The sequence below is a fragment of the Gymnodraco acuticeps genome, unplaced genomic scaffold, assembly GCF_902827175.1.
Source record: "Gymnodraco acuticeps unplaced genomic scaffold, fGymAcu1.1, whole genome shotgun sequence".
NCBI classification, from domain to species: domain Eukaryota; kingdom Metazoa; phylum Chordata; class Actinopteri; order Perciformes; family Bathydraconidae; genus Gymnodraco; species Gymnodraco acuticeps.
In genome coordinates this window covers 3,084,084-3,104,690 of record NW_022989947.1, presented here as the reverse complement: position 1 = coordinate 3,104,690, position 20,607 = coordinate 3,084,084, and the positions used below count along the sequence as shown (strand labels likewise).

Here is a 20,607-nt window from a genome sequence, read left to right as displayed (position 1 = left end):
CGAGAGCCGCGTCACCACCGAGAGCCACGCCCCCTGGTCGCTGATTTTTCAAACAACTGATCTGAAGTCAGTGAGCGTTCTCTGATGAAGCCTACTGTAAGGAGAAGGCGTTCCACTGAATCCGATTCCAGGTCAGTTTACTAACCAGAGATCAGCGGTTTCAAGAGGCGCTTGCTCCAAAAAAGAGGCCAAAAAGTAAACAGAAATCGAGGTAGTAATGTTAGTTAGTGGCAGCAGGGATGAGGAAAAACAGCGTAACAACATCTGAATCAACTGTGTCCCTATTTATACAAATGCAGATTTGTTTTTAAGAAAGCCCAGGAGACATTTAACAAAAGAAAAAGGCGAGGTGAGTAAGGACAACATTTCTAGATAACTGTGGGGTGTCTGTTTGTTCCTGTGTTTAGTTATTACCTATGGTTATTACCAGATGCAAGCTAGCTTAATGCTAACGCTAGCTAACGTTGAGGCCAGCAGAAAAGGATGAAAACAATCATGTGGTGATGGATTTCAGCCTCTAACGGAGGGCAGCCTCATTGTATCATACTCCCAGTATTCCTTTAACACATGCAATGCTGATCTTTGTCTCAAGCCCACTTCTCTTAGCTTTATCACGTTAAAGCTGTCGATTTACCATTAACATGAGGATGCAGTGACGTGAGAGTAGATGCCATACTACAATTTAGGCTACCAAATTGAATGTAGCACTATAACATGTAACTACAGTAAGTAACAGATTCAAGATTCAATGTTTTTGTTATTATTATAGATTAGTAATAGAGTGCCACAGTGACGCGTCTTAAAACCCGGAAGTAAACTCCTTCCGGTTCCTTCGACAAAACACAAATTGAAGAGACAGATCACGTTTTTTTCACAAAACGTGAAATTGAAGAGACAGATCACGTTTTTTTCACAAAACGTGATCTGTCTCTTCAATTTGTGTCAACCACAGACCCTATTTCGAGCTATTGGGTTAGCTCCAAAATCCTATGGAGAAATTGCATTGGTTTTTGTTGAAGGAACCGGAAGTGGTAAAATCAGGGTCGGCTCTAGAACAACTTGAATGGGGGGGCAATCATTTACCAAGGGGGGACACACACTGCCGTCAACAACCAACACACAAACACCAACTTCAATTTAAAAAAACATGCTGTAAAGTCTATTGTCTTTCACACACATTGCAGGGGTGTAGTGCTATTGTATAGTGCACCTATGACTTGTGCATACATGCACGGTTGTGGCACGACCACCAAAACAGAAACATATAAGGACAGAGGGTGTCGTTTTCTCATACTGATATTCTGCACAAACTGTGCTGTTGTATTTGCTGTAAAGTGTCTTTACTGTAGGTTATTTTTGTATTATACTGTATATACAGCACTTTGGCTCGACCAAAAATCGTTGAAAAATGTGCTATATAAATAAAACTTGATTTGATTTGATATGGACATAGGCCATCATATAAAAAGTGTGCAAATGTATTTAGTATCCTATCCATGTGAACATGTTTTAGGTGGGGGTGGACCTAACCTCCTCTAGGAGGGTCTGGGGGCATGCTCCCCCGGGAAGATTATTTTTAAAATATTGAAGTTAAATGCATCAATCTGGTGCACTTTGAGAGCAAAATGAAGAGATCTATGGATAGCCTACATCTCTCAGCATCCATATGAAACTGAACTGTACACAGATTTACTTTTTCTTTATGGATATTTCACTAACTGTATTCTTGTGTTACTGTCCTATAGTATTTCATACCCGTTTTTCATTTATTCTCTCTTTAATAACTATAATGATCATATAAAGGTATTCCTCGAAAATACTTACATAAATGGTGACCAAACCGTTTGAGACCCACTGAGATAACTTACACTAAAGTGAACTATCTAAACACTGAGAGAGTCCTTACCTCACTGAGCTGACGTTATAAGATCCTCTCAGTCTGACAGGAGAGGACTGTCCTCCACCTTGGTGTAGAAACAGCCCTTTATATCCGTTAGCATAGCTAGCTAACCAGATGCTAACCACAACATTCCACGTTACCGCTCGCGCACTCACAAAATGCGCTCGTGCCACACACACACAGAGCTTGAATGAAACACAGAGACCCACAGGGTCGGCTCTAGAACAAATCGAATGGGGGGGAAATCATTTACAAAGGGGGGGCACACACTGCCGTCAACAACCAACACACAAACACCAACGCAACTTCAAAAAACATGCTGTAAAGTCTATTGTCTTTCACACACATTGCAGAGTGTAGTGCTATTGTATAGCGCACCTATGACCTGTGCATACATGCACGGTTGTGGCACGACCACCAAAACAGAAACATATAAGGACATAGGCCACCATATAAAAAGGGTGCAAATGTATTTAGTATCCTATCCATGTGAACATGTTTTAGGTGGGTGTGGACCTAACCTCCTCTAGGAGGGTCTGGGGGCATGCTCCCCCGGGAAGATTATTTTTAAAATATTGAAGTTAAATACATCAATCTGGTGCACTTTGAGAGCAACATGAAGAGATCTATGGATACATCTCTCAACATCCATATGAAACAGAACTGTACACAGATTTACTTTTTCTTTATGGATATTTTACTAATCACTCCCCTTTTAAACTGTATTCTTGTGTTACTGTCCTATAGTATTTCATACCCGTTTTTAATTTATTCTCTTATTCTTTAATAACTATAATGATCATATAAAGGTATTCCTCGCAAATACTTGTTTACATAAATGGTGACCAACCCGTTTGAGACCCACTGAGATAACTTACACTAAAGTGAACTATCTAAACACTGAGAGAGTCCTTTACCTCACTGAGCTGAGGTTATACGATCCTCTCAACAAACCTGGAATTATGCATTTGGGACGTTTTTTTGCTTTTCCTTGTTGTACCGAACCCGTACCGAACCGTGACCCCTCCTCCACTTTGGTGTAGAAACAGCTCTTTATATCCGTTAGCATAGCGAGCTAACCAGATGCTAACATCAACATTCCACGTTACCGCTCGCGCACTCACAAAATGCGCTCGTGCCACACACACACAGAGCCGAGCTTGAATGAAACACAGAGACCCAGAAGTAGGATACTTGTACTGTACTGTATATGTATATCATATTATTTTCGATGGCTTTACTGTATAATCACTAATCAGTGTAACAGATGAACAGATCGCCACCGGGCTTTCATCTAAACACACAGCCACGTAATGATAACAAAACAAAGGTCGGGGGTCATTGGTCAAGCAACACACCAATCAGAGAGCAGCAGTGAGCACAGCTCAGGCTGTGTTTTATATTTGTATTCTTTATTTCTGACGTATTTCACACAAAAAACCTTTAGTGGAAACGTTTTCACTTATATGATTTTTTTTTTTAAACGGCAAAGTGGCTAGGCTTGTCCACCCTGCGTTGGGGGGGCACAGTGACTCATTTGGGGGGGCATGGCCCGCGAATGACCCCCCATGACGCCGACCCTGGAGACCCATGTACTTGTACTGTACTGTATATCATATTATTTTTGATGGCTTTACTGTATAATCAGTGTAACAGATTAACAGATCGCCACTGGGCTTTCATCTAAACACTCAGCCACCTAATGATAACAAAAAAAAGGTCGGGGGTCATTGGTCAAGCAACACACCAATCAGAGAGCAGCAGTGAGCACACCTCAGGCTGTGTTTTATATTTGTATTATTTATTTCTGATGTATTTCACACAAAAAACCTTTAGTGGAAACGTTTTCACTTAGCCTATATGATAACAACAACAAAAAAAATCGGCAAAGTGACAAGGCTTGCCCACCCTGCGTTGGGGGGGCACACTGACTCATTTGGGGGGGCATGGCCCGCGAATGACCCCCCATGACGCCGACCCTGGGTAAAATGCTAACTTACTTTCGGGTTTTAGGACGTGTCACTGTGGCACAGAGCGCTACTGATTTGACTTTACAGCATTACAAGCGACACAATCATCCCTATTGTTACTTTGGTTAATGTTCAACCTGAGGTAAATGACCAATAACTATTAAATACTATGTTGATTATATTTCATACAGGTCATGTGATGTCATTCACAAATAGCAATACGTTAACATTTGAAAGGCCATGTAAAGTGGTAACCGGTATATATTTGTTGTTGAGTAATTACTTAGTTTAGTTTGACTTTTGTCAAATATAATCAACAAGTTGAGTTATCTTTGTAAACCAACAATAATTTCGTACTTCATAATTTAGATGACCAAATATGTATATATGCTGACAGTTATTTTATTCTTATTTTTACTCATCTCCTATTTCATAGTCTTTTATTATTATTATCATTATTATTTTATTTTTGTTCTTGATTTTATTTTTTATTTTATTAATCTGTGTGAATCTGTGCTGTCCTGTTTTTCACGCTTACCCTGCTTGTACAACAGAATTTCCCCACGGGGATTAATAAAGGTCCATCTTATCTTATCTGATATATCAGTTTAATTACATGAATGCTTCCCCAATTCTCGTCAGACAAGATGGAGATGCTGTGTTTCCGGTTACCTGGCCACGGGGACACAACCCTAAAGCACCTGAACACACTGAGGGCCCGTCAGCAATTCTGTGACATCACTATTGTGGCCAGCGATAACCAGACCTTCAGGGGCCATAAAGTTGTCCTGGCTGCCTGCTCGCCTTTCCTGAGGGACCAGTTCCTCCTCAACCCGGCCCCAAAGCTCCAGGTAGGCAAATGTCAACACTCACAATGTCCCACTGATAAACTCTGTCGTTGTGTCTCTCCTCAACGCGCTTATTTACGTTATTTGTTTCAAATGTTTACCCAGGTGTCGATGCTGTACAGCTCCACAGTGGTGTGTGGTCTGCTTCAGTCTTGTTACACTGGCCTCCTGCAGTTTAACCCAGAAGAGATTGTCAACTACCTGACTGCTGCCAGTTACCTACAGATGGAGCATATTGTCGAGCGCTGCCGTGGAGCCCTGAAGAAGTATGTGCAGCTAAAAAACCCCGGTCCAGCAAAGGTCAGTTATCCAGAATAAGTTGATGCACAAGTAGATACATGTCATACAGTTGTGGAAAAGGCTTTCTGTGTCTTTTACTTTTCCTGTTGTTCACTGTGAAAATTGTGAGAAACTTAACTGGTTTTTCCCCAATTTTATCCTAATCATATGTTATGTCTGAGTTCTTGTGTGTTGCGATGGGAGATGATTTTCAGTTCTACACATTATAGGCATTTTCATAGCTAATGCAGTTTTGTTGTAGCAATGGCATAATCTGTGTTTTTCTGTTCCTCTAGATGACTTCAGAGAAGAGCCAGGCTCAACCTTTAATTGTCAGCGGAAGCGTTCATTCTGTTGCATCCCCTCCCACCAGCCAACCCTCCCCTTTGCATCTACACAGTCCTGTAGTGTGCTCAGTGGAGGAGAACAGCGGAGACATGTCTGCCCGGGGAAGCAGTCAACACTACCATGGCAGTCCCACTTTGGACGAGCCATACATTAAGGTTTGTGTGTGAAAGAAAACCTAAATTTGTGTTGAGTGTTAATGAATATATCTGAATGTTGGACTGTAGGTTAGACAGAGCAAGCAATTTTAAACATGTCTGGGGAATTTTTAGTGGTGTATTTCACTTTTTTTTTTACAGCGCTACCTTTCCTTATTCCGTCTTAATTTGTTGTTACAGGTTGGCGCATCAGATGAGGAGGAAAAGGCTCGACAGGAGGACTATGATGTGTTCAGAGTGTACATCTCAGAAGAAGATCAGATGAACAGAGACCGGGAGGAGGAGAGAGGAGCTCCCTCTGAAGGAACACAGGATGCTTATTACCCAGAGACTGACGGTGTGGTGATTGGAGAAAGCGGTGAATATGAGCTAAATCCAACAGAAGATAATCTCAGTACTGAGGGACTTTCAGCTGAGGGGCTCCGCGCTTTCAGGCGCAGGCTTTCTGACCCTAAAACTGGGCGAGGGAGAGGCAGGGGTTTTAGGAAAAGAAGGTGGGTGTCAACACAGGAGAAAAGACTTCCAAACAACCAGGATTTGTGGTACTTAGCAACTGCAGGAATGGGAGGTATTATGAACATGGACTACAACCAAGAAGGGCCAAAGACAGGAAACCTCCTCTCTGTTGAACTCCCACAGTTAGACTACAGTATGGGTGACACTAAGGGGGAAAAGGTCTCACCAATGGGAGGCAACAGTTTGACCCAGTGCGCCCTGGAGGAGTCTAGTTGTGGTGCTGGTGAGGGAAGTTCAGGGCTGATGACTGTCGGGACAAACGAGGGAGGGGATGAGTCTGTCGCGGTGGTGGGATCTACCTCCAGTGTGTCTGGGCCTGTGATCTGTGAGCACTGTGGCATCACATTCCCCTCTGCCCAATCCCTAGCCTTCCATTCCCGCTCCACCCACCTGCTTTACACCTGCCCCTGCTGCGGCAAACACTTCCACCACTCTGCCAACCTTACCCGGCACATGGCTGTGCATCGAGGCGGCGGCAAAACTCACCAGTGCCCCCTGTGCTATAAGACTTTCACCCAAAAATCCACACTGATAGACCACATGAACCTCCACAGCGGCGAACGGCCACACCGCTGTGCGTACTGCCACGCCCGCTTTGCTCACAAGCCTGCCTTAAGACGCCACCTGAAGGAACAACACGGAAAAACCACAGGGCAGAACTCTCTACATGAGCAAGAGGAGAGGGAGAGAGCTGCAACAATACGAGAGGAAGAGCAAGAGTGCCTGGTTACTGAACAAATGTCATTAAAGATGTAAAATACGTTCTAGACATCTTAGCTACTCGGTTGCCTACTGCAGTTACATTTTGCAGAGCAACAAGTCCAGTGGGGAGGTCAGTCTGTTGGGGCATGGCACCATGTAGATATTAAAATAATGGTACTTGTGGGTTATGTCGCCACTTTTATTTGTTTTTTTCAGACTCTCTAAATAACCCTAACCCCTAGGATTAATGTTTGTTATTTTGAGAAATTAAAAAGTTAATGTGGAGGAGCCAGCTACCCGCTATTAAAAAGTGGCAACAGATAACCCACAAGTACCAAAAGAACAGTTAACCCCAAAATAAAAAAATCACATTTTCCTTTCACCTGGGGGGTATACTACGAAGCAGGATTTTCGCCGGCTAAATTCAGCGAAAACTCGGGGTTTCCGGTCCTACGAAGCTGGTTCTCTTTTTAGCAGGCTAGATATCCATGGTAATTTATGCTGTGCGGCTAACCTCGGGGGTATACTCGGTATACTACGAAGCAGGATTTTCGTTTAGCAAGATAACTTCTGGGATTTCCGGTACTACGAAGCTGGTTCACTTTTTAGCGGGCTAGATCTCCATGGTGACTTATCCTGGAACCTAGTCCGTGCTCCGAAGCAGGATAGGTTCCAGGATAAGAGATCAACTCAGCGAAAGCACCACGCCTGCTGACCAATCAGAGCTCAGTGTGCGGAGGAAATACAGTTTAAACTGCAGTTGCAGGAAAGACGGCCGGCCAAAATCACCGACTGTGTGAACGTGAAAATGAATAGAATATCACCTCCCATCTTCAGAGCAATCTGACTATTATACTATTATGTTAAGAAAGATTAATTAATCTGCCACAACATAAGTAACCGGATCAAAGTAACATTACGTTGCCTCAGTGGCGAGCCGTGACTTTTATACCTAGGCCCTCTGACCCTCCCTTCCCTCGAAAAAAAAGAAGAGATATTACGTCTCAACGTAGACTTCAGCGGAATATCAAAACAGTGGTCCGGGGTGAAAAACGCATCAATGACAGCGACCCTCTACCACACAAAACAACATCATTTATATAAACACCTATCATGACAGGGCACCCACAGCCAAGTAGCAATTACAAATGATTTAAGTCGGCACGGCGGCCCGCATTGAAAATGACTTAGGCCTACCTTTGATGATCAAATCACTGAAACACAAAGTCCATCCTCCTGTCCTTTTGGATGAAGCACTTGCGGGTTATTCAGCTGATCCTTTGCCACTCCAGTTTATCATTGTAACTCAATCTTGAAAATGACTCTGTTAATAATTTCGCAACGATGTCATCACTATCACTGAAGTGAGCCATCATGAACGAACTTATGCTAATCATAAATCTATCGATCATAAATCTATCGATTAGATTTATGATTCATAAATAATAAAAGTAGGATAGACATGTGGATATTATCCGGCTGAACACAACGTGCATTTATCTAACAGGTTCGTTTTCCACAGACCTTATTTCGAGCTATTTTCCAAAATCCTATGGCCTGTTCAATTATTTTATTTCTATTGTGCACTCTAATCAATATTGTTCGTTTATACATTTTAAGAATGGCGTTTATCTTTTTTGAGAATTAGTTCTTATTTTATTTTATTTATTGGGGTCTACAACAGATGATACAAATGTTTGTGTCGGTAAATGTGTACTAACAGAGGCGGGGGGTGTGTGGAAATAACGGGGACAGAGCTGTTGTCAGACGATCAGCTGTGCAGCGTCATCACAAACGGACGTCACTTCACGTGACGCTCCGGAGGAAAGGACGTCCCATTGCTCTTAAAACTAATTTCCCTGCTTCTCGTGGTTTCCTTGCGTCCCTCCATGCTTCCCTGGTGGGAGGGACTAAACGCAGGGAAACGACGCAAGTGAGGGAAGCAAGGATTTCATTTTATCGACTTGAGAAGCAGCCATATAGACTTCTATCTATATGGCGCTGGCATAGACCTCACAGTGGGCGGAACCTGTCATAAAGTCCGCGAAAATAAAGCCCGCCCATTTAGAGGGAAGATATGATTGGTCAATTGTACTGTCATTTGACATTACTCTCTCGTTGAGTTGGGCCCTCTGTGAATGTAGAGAGGGACCAACAAGCTCTCCCGTCTTCACAGTAACTCGCAGAGACGGCATTTAACCCTTCACATTCCAACAGAAACTGAACAGGCAGATTCGAAGGATTTATTTCTTTGGAAATATTATTTTAAATACAATTAAATCAAGTTATTTTGGTAAAATTAATGAAAAATGTAACAACAAAAAAATATTATTTTTTAGAATATCTTAGGCCCTCACAGAGGGCCTAGAGGGCCCTGACGGCTCGCCACTGCGTTGCCTACAGTCCGCGGCACTGTGAGTGCAGACGTCGATGTGTCCCATTATCATTCATATCACATCATAATGTATCATATTTCCTTATCTGAGTCAGCTAAGCCGTATCTGGCCGTGCAACACTCACAGTGTCACATACTGTATGCAGAAGTATTATTTTAAGCAACACATTAAGTTGACGAAACACTCGAGTCAAATGTAATTAAAGTCAGATCGTGTCTTAGGCAGTGATATCATAAAACCTGTTAATGTACGCATTCAAACACTTTTTCTTTTACCAGCTGTATTCACCTTGCAGGTGCAACTATGTGACTTTTATCCTGGATAAAGTGTTTAATGGATGTTTAAAGTTTAACTTCTTCATATGTCTAATATTAAAGTTCACTTTTCATTCAGGAAGTATGACGCTGCGCTGTCCGTATGCTTCTCCATGTTTGTGATTGGTCGAATGCTCCAAATACCACCCCTTTCATGTGAACGCGCACCTAACTAGATAGAAAACGGCTGGCTTGAGCGATCCACTTGATAACCAGCGTCGTAGTACAGTTTAGCGAGAGCGCGTATATTTTGGATTAGGCCAACCGGCTAACTCAAACATATCCAGGTTAGGTTGAACCAGCTTCGTAGTATAGGCCCCTGATCTTCATTCAGAAAACAAGCATTTTAAAAGTGTTTTTGCCTGCCGTCTGTCTGCAGACTTGTCAAGCATTAATTCATGGTTTTTACTAACCGGTATCAGTATGTTGTTACTTCGGCATCATTTAGAAACGTGTATTACAATTTAATCACGGTAAAATATGTTCATTTTGTTGTAGTTGTAGCTCCCGAGCCAGCGCGTCTTGTTTGAATGATGCGAGTAAACACAGCTGGCACTGGCAGCCGTGGTGAAACCATGGGTGAAACTCGAGCGTTTAGAGCGATGGGAGCGAACAACGACCCCTGATAGATCTTGCGAGAATAAACCTGTTAATGTACGCATTCAAACACTTTTTCTTTTGCCAGCTGTATTCACCTTGCAGGTACAGCTATGTGGCTTTTATCCTGGATAAAGTGTTTAAGTCATGGATGTTTAAAGTTTAACTTCTTCATTTTTGACTAGTATTAAAGATCAAATGCAAATATTTTTTTATAATTGCCAGTAAAATCGAAATCATATAGCTACAACACTATCTAAGATATTGCAGTATTAAAATCGGAGATAATATGCGTCTGGCAATGCGCAATATTTATTTTGTTCAACCCCCAACACCAAGTCCGACGATTTATTTCTCAGCCGCTCGTCTCCGCAAGATGGCGTCGCGTGACGTCAGAGTGGCCAAACATATTTCCACCTGGCTTATCGCTCACAGCTGCTTCCGCCGATAGTACAACTTAGTTTCGTTATCATGTCTGATTCTGAGTCGGAGGCCACCCAAGATCTGGGTTGCATTCCAATAGTCCATTTAGCTTAGGAACCTTCCTAACGGAGTGAAATGACCCGGAAGTACGACACTGGCAGCCATGATAAGTGCCGTTCCAATTCTCCAAATGAAAGGAAAGGAGGTTTCAAACTTCCTTTATAACCTCCTTTAGCTTAGGAACCACTGGACCTCCCTAACCGAAAGGAGAGGAGAAAATGCAGCCCCACAATGCATTGCAGCCGCAGCATTTGCCGTCACTCAACAGTCGGCCGTTCACGGACACAAACGATAATGGGAGAAATTATATCATGAAAGTTACGGTGCTTATTAAGCATTTTAAAACGTATGTGGTAAGTTGCCAAAGTGCTTTGTTTTGAACGTTCATCAGTATTATAATCAAAAAGAGAAATATGAACGTTAGTTTTTACTGAAATGATCAAATAAAGTCAACATTTCACTGAGCTGTGTGGGGTTGTTCAACTTTTAAAAAATGTTTGAATGGTGATATACACAGTGATAGATGTTAAGGACTAACGTTTATAATAAATACATTTGTATTTATTTTAAGATATTTTAATAGTTCATACAATCATACGTATTGGGATCATTTGTATTAATGTGGACCGGAGGGAGAGGGTGACGAGCATAAGTTTCACTTTCCTTTTTTATTTCAATTCCAACTTTGGTCATGAAGAATATGTTTCTCTGTTGTCCACGTTCATAAAGCATAAAACAACAGCATCAGAGCACGGTGCAGAGTCTCTAGATGAGTTTACAGTAGTCCCTCGTTCTTATTAAACATCCATGTTGTAGTCCGCTGTATAGAAAACTGTAGTTTCCATAGTTTCCCCACAGCAGCAGACGCACATTCATGACGTCCGCTGGCGCATCATAAACACTTCGGATAGTGAAAGTGCATTCGGATTCTCTAAGCACCGCAGTCTCTTCTCCTAAATCCTTTTGAATTCTCCTATCCACTATCCCTTAACCTCGTGACGTTTCACTCAGAGGTCAAGGAATAGGAGATAGGGTTAGAATTTAGGAGCTGATTTTTGGATTATCGGAACGCAACCCGGGAGTATGTTGTCGACATCCAACCATATCTATACGAGCCTCTGATGTCGAAGAGGAAATACAAGGAAACGTCAGGTTCAGGTTTCAGGCTCGAAAATGCCACTAACACAACAAAGACTATATCTTCACTTGTAAAAGGGGTAAATTAATTGTTGGATGTAGAAGTGTCAGAATCAATATAGATGTTTTTATTTTAAAGTAAATTCAGATGGAACATAGTAAAAACATGTAAATTCTAATGTCCGCCTAAAAAAAACCCATTAGGCCTACTTATAGTGAAAACCACCCTTGAATGATGGGTTAGTAGACTAAAAGCTTTAGGAATCAAAACTATAACATATAATAAGTACCCTGTATCAAGATTGATGCAAAACAAGTGAAATTTCACCTTTTTAGAGAGGTTTAGAAAAATAAAGTTCCATTTGAACTTTTTCACTGTAAAAATCATTTTATTACTTTGAATTATCACTATAGGCACATCACTTGTTTGCCCTGGTTCTCAAAGGAGCACCTGGAGATGTTGCTTGGTGCTCATCCTTAAAATGAAATAAACTGTAACTTTTGAGGGGGTCTTCACTTTATTTGCCAGACACACGGCACTGAACACACATGCAGAGGTGAACACAGAACACACATGCAGAGGTGAACACAGAACACACATGCAGAGGTGAACACAAGACAACATTAGCACGACCAGTAATCCTACAAGCTGTCATCACTACCCTCCTGACTGTTCTCACCACTGTCTTCCTCTCAGACATGGTAGCTGATGATGTAGGCCTACTACTTTCTCTCTGGTTGAGTCTGCGATTAGCTGCTTGCATCCACAAGTCAACAGCTGGTTTTGGGTCGAAAGTCTCTGTTGTCATCTTAGACAAGTGGATGTAATCAAATAAGTATGTGAACATAACCAATAACCTACCATAGCCAATAACAAATTAATGTAACTTGTGTTATTGTTGTTGTTCATATCTTATTTTACCTTAACATTTATTTATGCATTTTTTTTTTTATCTCTCCAGTTTTAAAGGATATTTTTGGTTACTGTCCTATAGTAGCCTATACATTGGAATGATTTCAAACCTGTTTATCCCAATAATTATAAAGGAGTGCCTTGGAAATATGTGTTTGCATAAATTGTGACCAAACCGTTTGAGACCCACTGAGATATAATTTAGACTAAAGTGAACTATCTAAACACTCAGAGTCCTTACCTCACTGAGCTAGTTATCAGCCTCTCTATCTTACTGGTGAGAGCTCTCCTCCACATTATTGTAGAAACATCTTATTCTTATATCTGTTAGAGCAGCTAGCACCAGATTCTAATAACAACTGCGCCGGAACCGGTGCACCCTCCTTCCCTCGCTCACTCGCATTTTGGCTGTGAGCTGCGGGCGCCAGATAAGCCAACATCCCCCATTTTCATCACTTACAGCGCCCATCGTGCAGGGCAAATGAAACGTGTAACCGGGGTGAAAAGGGTGTTACATTTACTTAATTATGAATATTGTTATATCAAGGCCGAAAATTAGGATGAGCACCAACGGTCAAAAATATGTTTTCCCCTCCCAGAACTGCCAGTGCAGCGCCTCCACAGATCTGGCGCCCTAGGCGAACATCTATAACGCCAGCGCTACGGGCCGGCCCTGAGTTCATATGCAACTCGCAAATATCTTTCTCTCTCTCCTCTCTCCTCTCTCCTGTTTTCTCTCCTCCCTTCTCTCTCTCCCTCTCAATGTTGGTACGCAAATGCGCCTTTTTTCAAATGACCCGGTGCTCTTTTTTTGGCGGAGGTGCGCATGCGCACCTGCGCACCAGTTATGTGCAGCCCTGACTATAGGTATTCATTCCATCCAAATACAACTGTTGTGAGAAAAAAAAAAAAACATACTCTGTTATCCTCTTAGCCCCACGGACCCGAAATCGCGTCATTTGCAGGAAACGACGTCTAAGGAACCTTAATATTTAATAAACTATGAATATTGTATATCCATATAACGGGAAAAAACTCATTTAACTGATCTTTTTCATTTATTTGAAGAAAAAAAAACACAATGCTAACAGTGAGTCTCTGAATTAGCCCCGAGCGAAAAATGCTAACCGGAAATCATTCCTAGCTCCCTTATTACTTATCCTAGCTCCACATCCAACACATTGTTTATGATCGTAAAGACACATAATCTAACGGTGCCCACCTCTATAAGCAATACAACTGTAATTCCGTTATCTGCTGTGCTCCGTGCGCTTTGAAATCAAATCAAAAGTTGTTTACCTCAATTCTTTGGCGTTTCTGCATTGCCCGGCTCTTTCGTTCTTTCAGTTGTTTTTTGTGCTCAAATATGGAGGGGACGGCTCCGGGTTTCAGCCTCCGATGTACTTTAAATGCTTCTCCACCAACAGACTTGACGATGGCAGGATCAACATCGTATGCATCACACGCGAAGTGGTCAGAGCACAACTTGCTCCATTTTGTCGGCTGCCAGCCAACACGATTCACTAAAAAAATCCAGTTTCGGCGGATGATTTTGTCTTGGGGAAATGAATGAAAAATTCTCCCAGATCCCGCACCGTTCGTACATCCAAAAGCACAACAATAACCCATGTTTTTGCGTGATTTCGCGGATATAATTCAGTTTTATTTTCTAAAAAACACCGCTGACATGTGAACGAGACTGCCGAGTCGGGATATTTGGCCCAGAGACTGTTTGGCCACAATGACGTCACGCGCGCGGAGGCTGCTGGGAATGACATGTCAGAAATTCAGACGGCTTTGGGTCGAGTTTTGTATCAATAAAAAGCTTTTTTTTGGGTGTATTATCTCGATTTAAATAAAAGAAAAAATACAGGCAGTCTTAAAAACAAAATTTCTATAAAAATGTAGCATATTTGGAAGCTTTGCATTTGATCTTTAAAGTTCACTTTTCATTCAGGAAGTATGACGCTGCGCTGTCAGTACGCTTCTCCATGTTTGTGATTGGTCGAATGCTCCAAATACCAGCCCTTTCATGTGAACGCGCACCTAACTAGATAGGACACGGCTGGCTTGAGCGATCCACTTGATAACCCGCGTCGTAGTACCGTTTAGCGAGAGCGCGTATATTTTGGATTAGGCCAACCGGCTAACTCAAACATATCCAGGTTAGGTTGAACCAGCTTCGTAGTACAGGCCTCTGCAGTGCCATTTATCAATCTACAATATTTTGCCATAGAGATGACTTCTTTCTCTCATAAATTATGGACCAGGATGGCTGTCATGTTCCAGTATCCTCCTGTTTGTGGTGCTCTAAGCCAAAAAAAAAGTTTTAGAGTCTCAACAGCAACTTCTCATCCAGATCCAGATCAAAGCACTGTCTTCTTTTACCAAACAAATTTGGGGTGAACTGCCCCTTCTTAAGCAAGAGCTGGAAACTGACTGTGATGCCCTTATAAAATGTCACTGTGAAAATTGACTAACCACAGTTCAAAGGTATGATGTAAACCAGTGTGAATAAAAATGTTGGAAAGTTTCCTCCTAATTACATCTAAAAATCATTCAATTGCACAACATTAGTCTACCAACCCAGATATGATGCTGGCAGAGGGACACCTGCCTTGTTCTTCTGTACATTTTTATATACCTGTTGGGGTGTTGTGTAAAAACATTCAGAATATACCTTTTAAAAGTGGGATTTTTAAATAAACAGTTGCTCATGCAGTTCCCTAACTCCCTGCCCTTCCGATGTTGAAAAGTTGGTCTCAGATTTTCAATACTTCCGTGATTACACATACACGTCTCACATTTGGTCTTTGTTGCCCACTGACAGAGTTTTGTTGATACAAGGCTCATGGAAATATTTTTATTGAGATCCAAACAGCATCTCTAGTTTCATGAACCACAAAGCATTACATACCAACCATGAAAAATGCTCCAATCAAAGAGACAACAGATTATTTTGTATTTATGCTGCAACACAGAAACTAGCGGATGTCATTAAAATAACATCAAAAGTAAAAATAAAAAAAATTCATCACAGGAAATCTTCACTGTACACGACTTGATTCCTCTTGTCCCTGTAGGAGCCTTTAGTGCTGTTCTGCACAGCTGTGAAAGAAAAAAAGACATTGTTGAAGGTTAACCAAAGGCTTTGCAGAACAAATACATAAACTATAAGAGTGCTGTGTTTACCCAGTGAAGCCCAGACAGATTTGCCTGTGGCAGCGTCCAGCATAGGCTGCTTCCTGGCGATGCTCACTTTGACGTGAACATCTCCCACTGTGGCTCCATTCAACTGTGAGATAAATACAGCGAGGTGAGTTTAGAGTGGCCGCCTGCTTTGTATACAGTCTACATGAGCAGGGCATCCCTACAACTAGGGATGACGTCATCACACTTTCTCATGCCTGGTTTTGCAACCAGTATACTACATTTGCATGGATGCTTTTTGCTTAACTTAGCCATCTCAAAAATATCATGCTTAAACTGCAAAAAACGTACTCTTCTCCTCTTATACAAGACACACATGGCCCACAACATTGTTATAGAAAACTGCTGCTTCATTTTATTAAAACGTTTTCAAAGATAGAACACCAACCTCAGCTACGGCCTGGTCTGCAGACTCCATTTTCTCAAAAGTGATAAATGCACAACTGGATAGAGGAAGAGAAGAACAAAAATCACTACTGGTTGTTGAACAACATTTTTTACAAGAGAAATTATACAGTATAGTGCATTATGGTTGTGCAGATTCAATTCAAAATGTGTTCTTAATTCAGTACATACGTAGGTCATTTTTTATTTCATGATCTACTCAATGTATAATATTATGGCATGAAAGCAGAATATAATGGATAATGGAGTTTTTATACTTAAAAAATAAAGAAATATCAACTGATGAAATTATGTAAACACATGTCAAACATAGGACGAAAGATAACATTTATTCATGCATAACTTGCACGAATAAACTTTTCATTGAAAGTTTTTGTTCTTTTCAATTCTCAAAGACAATTCTAGAAAAAAATAACAAGTTTAAGTTATGCAAAAAATGTAAATGTATTAAATCCACGGTATTGTGTATTTTCAACACAACCTCACAATAATGCTTAACACAACTTTGCCTTGATTGTGTAGGGTAACTCCATCATAAGCAAAATCTAAGTCCATTAGTAGAAAAAAACATTTAAAGAAATCTAATTTTCCATGCAGAATCTTAGAGATAAGAACCTACCTCTTACCACTACAGTATGTGAAAAGGGACAGCAACACATCCATGACATTAGGTAGGGATGAAACCACTGTGCACACAGAGTTCTTTAATGGTTACATACTTGCGTGGGTTGTCCATGGAGAGGTCAATGATGGTTCCATGTGGAGAGAAGGAAGAGCGCAGGCTGTCCTCTCCGAGCCCAGAGCCATAAACATACACCGTGTTCCCCTTTCGTACCCCTCTCCGCTCTGGGTATGAATCTGAACCTGAGAATTAAAACATGGGAGAGGAGTTAACGCTAGAGTTGGATAGTAATAATTGAAGAGATATCTGCTCTCTCTGTGGATGGTTTATTTTTGTCTTGGTTACTCACGTCTGAACGGTGCATCTCTTTCTCTGTCCCGTTCCCTGTCATTGTCTCGATCCCTTTCTCTGCTTCTGTCTCTTTCTCTTTCTCTGTCCCGCTCCCTTTCCTTGTCCCGGCCTCTGTCTCTCTCCCTCTCCCGGTCTTTGTCCCTCTCTCTTTCTCTGTCCCGCTCTCTATCCAGCTCTCGTTCCCGGTCCCGCTCCCGCTCTCGCTCTACGTCCCTTTCCACTTCACGGCTGGGCGGCACGCTGCCTCCTTCCTCCTCCTCCCGGAATCTGTCTCTTGAGCTGACAAAGCTGCAAGGGGCACACAGGAAAATGATGTTACACCCATAGATGTTCACTTTCAGTGTATTAAACAGGTGGTTTTGCCATTACCTCTCATACAGTGGCCTCCTGGATCTTTTCCCAGCCTATGAGAAGAACAAATATGATAACATCAGAATAAGCTGTATTTCTTTCCCCCGAAACGCTTTATTCCTTCTTAGACCTTATAATGTGCAAATGTGTAAAGGTATGTTCATTATATGGCATATGGGTTTCTTTTAACTCTACTACAAGAGTCGCCTATGTTTGAAATTGTACATAAGGTATTTCACTTTGAGGAGAAAAAAATAACTTGAATAATATTCTAAATTTCAGGTTGTGATACTACTTGAGAAAGAAACCTACAAACATAAAACACAAGACCCCAGAATCGTCACATTTGTATGTTTTAAATAAACAATACCTCAAGTGGTTCCTCATCTGTAGAGACACTCCTTTGGAAAGGTAAGAAAGCCGGATTTTGGCCTTTCTCGGGGTCCTGTGGCAGATAGAGAAGAACAATTAAACAACATAAACAAATCAAAGCAAGAAAACAGGTGACCATCAGCCAAAACAACACCTTCTAAGGAATATCAGCTTACCTTTTTTTCCAGCATTCGAGAGCGTTTAAACCCGGAGTTCTTGTTCTCTGACTTGATGGCGCTGATGGCACCCGTCTTGATGAGCATCTTTGCTTGTTCTGTGGCCGTTGCCGTGTCAACAACAGGCTGGTCTGACAAAGCTGTTATGAAGTGTAAAGTTAGAAGCCTGAATATCGCAAAAAAGGTTGATTGAGTGGGTATTAGTATACAAATGGGCCTGCAGGTATTTATAGTTGGTCTGTTCAACCAGTTACTTGTTAGTATTTATAGTCAGAGCATTTATCATTTACATTTCTTGTTAGGTGTACTTACTGTGTTTTAATTGTATTATAAAATGATTGTGAACAGAACACATTTGCACATAAGAACAGAAAGTGACATTGTATAAATTGAAGTGATTGCTAGATAAACAAATTGGTTGCGAGTAAACATAATGTGTAGTTTAGTTAGCTGAGAAAAGAAAATGCTGAAGTACTTTAAATGGAGTCTAATGCACTTACTCCGTTTTAAGCCACTTTGGTTTGTCTGGTTGGTTGAATTCTGCTTCTTCAAGGCAAGCAGGGCCTTTTTCTAAAAAGAAAGGGAAACAAGTTAATGTTACAAAATATAAAAGTGTTCTAAAAGAGAATTATTGCAATAGGGTTCATTAATTAGCTTATAGGGATCCTTTGATAATAAAGTCCTAAATGTAACAGCAAGCATCTATTTATTTACCTTTTTCTTAAGTTTAGCATATTTCTTTTGCAGAGCCTCTTCTTCCTCCGTCAGTGAACTTGGAAACACCACCATGACGACAACAACTACAACACAGACAAATACATTAACAGGCGAACACATATCATTGTTGTTAAACAAAATAGGCGTCAACAAATGTAGTTATGACCCGTTCACAGCTGCTAGCCTAGCTAAGCTAATAACCCTGATAAAAAACACGACTGGCGTCCGAAAATATACAGGTAGTTAGCCAGTTCAGACCACATACAAAGTAAAAGTCAACCTTTAGAATAATAAATGCATGTGTGATCTCTTAAAACTATTTTATATACGTAGTAAGAAGCTCTATTTAATTCATTCACTCACCAACTTCAAACGGTGGTTCCTCAATAATAACACGGACGCGTAAATATGACGTAGCATATCCAGGTTGCGTTTATCTTTTTAATTTTTGCAACAACAATAAGCAAAAACATGTATCGACAAACACAAAATGTACACCCATTTGGAATACATGAATTGATTATATATTGTAGACAGCTTTATGAACACGTTTAAAGTTTATTTTTTATTTTAGCTAGCTTAGTAGCAGCTTCCGCTTGTCAATTTCGGCAACTTCCGAAGCGACAGCAACTGTTGGTGGCAACTTTTAGCTTTAACTTGAGAGTGGGAACATGGACAGAATAAGTAAGTCTAGCTGTTTCAATGTAATGCTAGCCTGTATATTATTGTTCATATTGAAACGCGTTTAAACTTGCTAATAACGCTCACTGTGTAGCTTGTGTGATGATGTGGCTAACAGGGTAGCTGTCAAAACGATATCCATTCAGAATAAATACCGAGATAATAACCAAGGCTGTAACGATGCTAAAGTTAGCTTTCGATTATCCAGTTAAAGGGGAAGTTAAGTTGGATTTCGTCGCGACCATTGTTCCATTTTTTGCATCTCTTTCTGTTGTGAAATATTGTTAGACAAGCATTGAAATCTGCCTTTCTTGCATTTCCACAAGCAAAACACACGCATTCATAACACAGTAAGGAGTGCAAAAACAGCGGCTCTGTAGCTTTGCATTATAAGTACAATTGCCTTAAACTTAAAGAGTTAAGTTAGCATTCGCTTGCACAGGGCGCATCTTCCTGGCCTCATTGTGTTTGTTCAGTCCATTCATCCTCTTTGTGTTGTTTCTCTGCAGATGTGCCCCCCGCGGGCCCCATGGACCTGCCGCTGTCCCTGCTGGAGATGGGATGCTCCGGCCGGTTTGAGCTCATCACACACCCTGTACCTGACCAGCCTTTAGCTCCACAGAGCACGGTGAGTGCCGCAGGATTACTGTACATTAAACCACAGTGAAGTTTTGATTGTATTATTAGATATTAGAAAGACATTAACTACGAATAGCTTCCATTAATGTGACACTGGACAAATGAGACACATCTGTTTTTTTTTAATTTTGTAGGGCTTCTTCAGTTTTATACAAATATTTTAATGAAAAAACAGCAGTTTTTTAATTAAAAAGACAAATCAATGCAGCGTTGTTTTATTATTGTAATATTACAATACCTCCGCTCCTATGTAATCCGACCCTAAATCCACACATATTATTTCTACACTGGACAACAGGACAGACCTCTTTTTTATTTATAGTCCACCTTCTTTTGTTAATAGATATTTTAATTAAAAGACGTATTTTCATACAGATAGAAGGTGGACTATATCTGATAAAACAAGATGTGTTTTATCTGGGATGTAATGATTACATGCTGGGTCACTAATTCACTGAATATCTGATCTTATCTCCCCCACAGCTCCCTCATGGGCTTCCTCCCACCTGCCTGAGCCTGGAGACA

At 41.1% G+C, this 20,607-nt stretch overlaps 3 protein-coding genes across 4 annotated transcripts in view; 2 read left to right on the top strand and 1 right to left on the bottom strand.

Moving 5' to 3' along the window:
• The first annotated feature begins 137 nt into the window (after positions 1-137).
• On the top strand, positions 138-6,778 carry LOC117542605 (zinc finger and BTB domain-containing protein 6-like). 2 transcript variants are annotated; one of them, XM_034210374.1, is made up of 5 exons: positions 138-349; positions 4,518-4,721; positions 4,824-5,018; positions 5,294-5,500; positions 5,681-6,778. In XM_034210374.1, the coding sequence occupies exons 2-5, from the start codon at positions 4,518-4,520 to the stop codon at positions 6,770-6,772; spliced, it is 1,698 nt and encodes a 565-aa protein (XP_034066265.1). In that variant the 5' UTR covers positions 138-349; the 3' UTR covers positions 6,773-6,778. The 2 variants fall into 2 exon arrangements, with proteins under 2 accessions (XP_034066265.1, XP_034066264.1); XM_034210373.1 differs by having other exon boundaries at positions 174-349; positions 4,513-4,721.
• An 8,629-nt stretch (positions 6,779-15,407) lies between these two features.
• nelfe (negative elongation factor complex member E) lies at positions 15,408-19,187 on the bottom strand. The gene is made up of 11 exons (XM_034210285.1): positions 19,126-19,187; positions 18,760-18,845; positions 18,546-18,615; positions 18,046-18,185; positions 17,868-17,942; positions 17,516-17,550; positions 17,145-17,434; positions 16,893-17,037; positions 16,157-16,211; positions 15,751-15,853; positions 15,408-15,666 (listed from the first exon to the last, which is right to left on the bottom strand). The coding sequence occupies exons 2-11, from the start codon at positions 18,832-18,834 to the stop codon at positions 15,593-15,595; spliced, it is 1,062 nt and encodes a 353-aa protein (XP_034066176.1). The 5' UTR covers positions 18,835-18,845; positions 19,126-19,187; the 3' UTR covers positions 15,408-15,592.
• Positions 19,188-19,371: 184 nt separating this feature from the next.
• The window catches only part of skiv2l (SKI2 homolog, superkiller viralicidic activity 2-like), a 15,961-nt gene continuing 14,725 nt past the window's right edge, over positions 19,372-20,607 (top strand). Inside the window, 3 exon segments of the mRNA XM_034210279.1 lie at positions 19,372-19,446; positions 19,953-20,071; positions 20,566-20,606. Of these exon segments, the coding sequence (XP_034066170.1) occupies positions 19,434-19,446; positions 19,953-20,071; positions 20,566-20,606 (173 nt within the window). The 5' untranslated portion in view covers positions 19,372-19,433.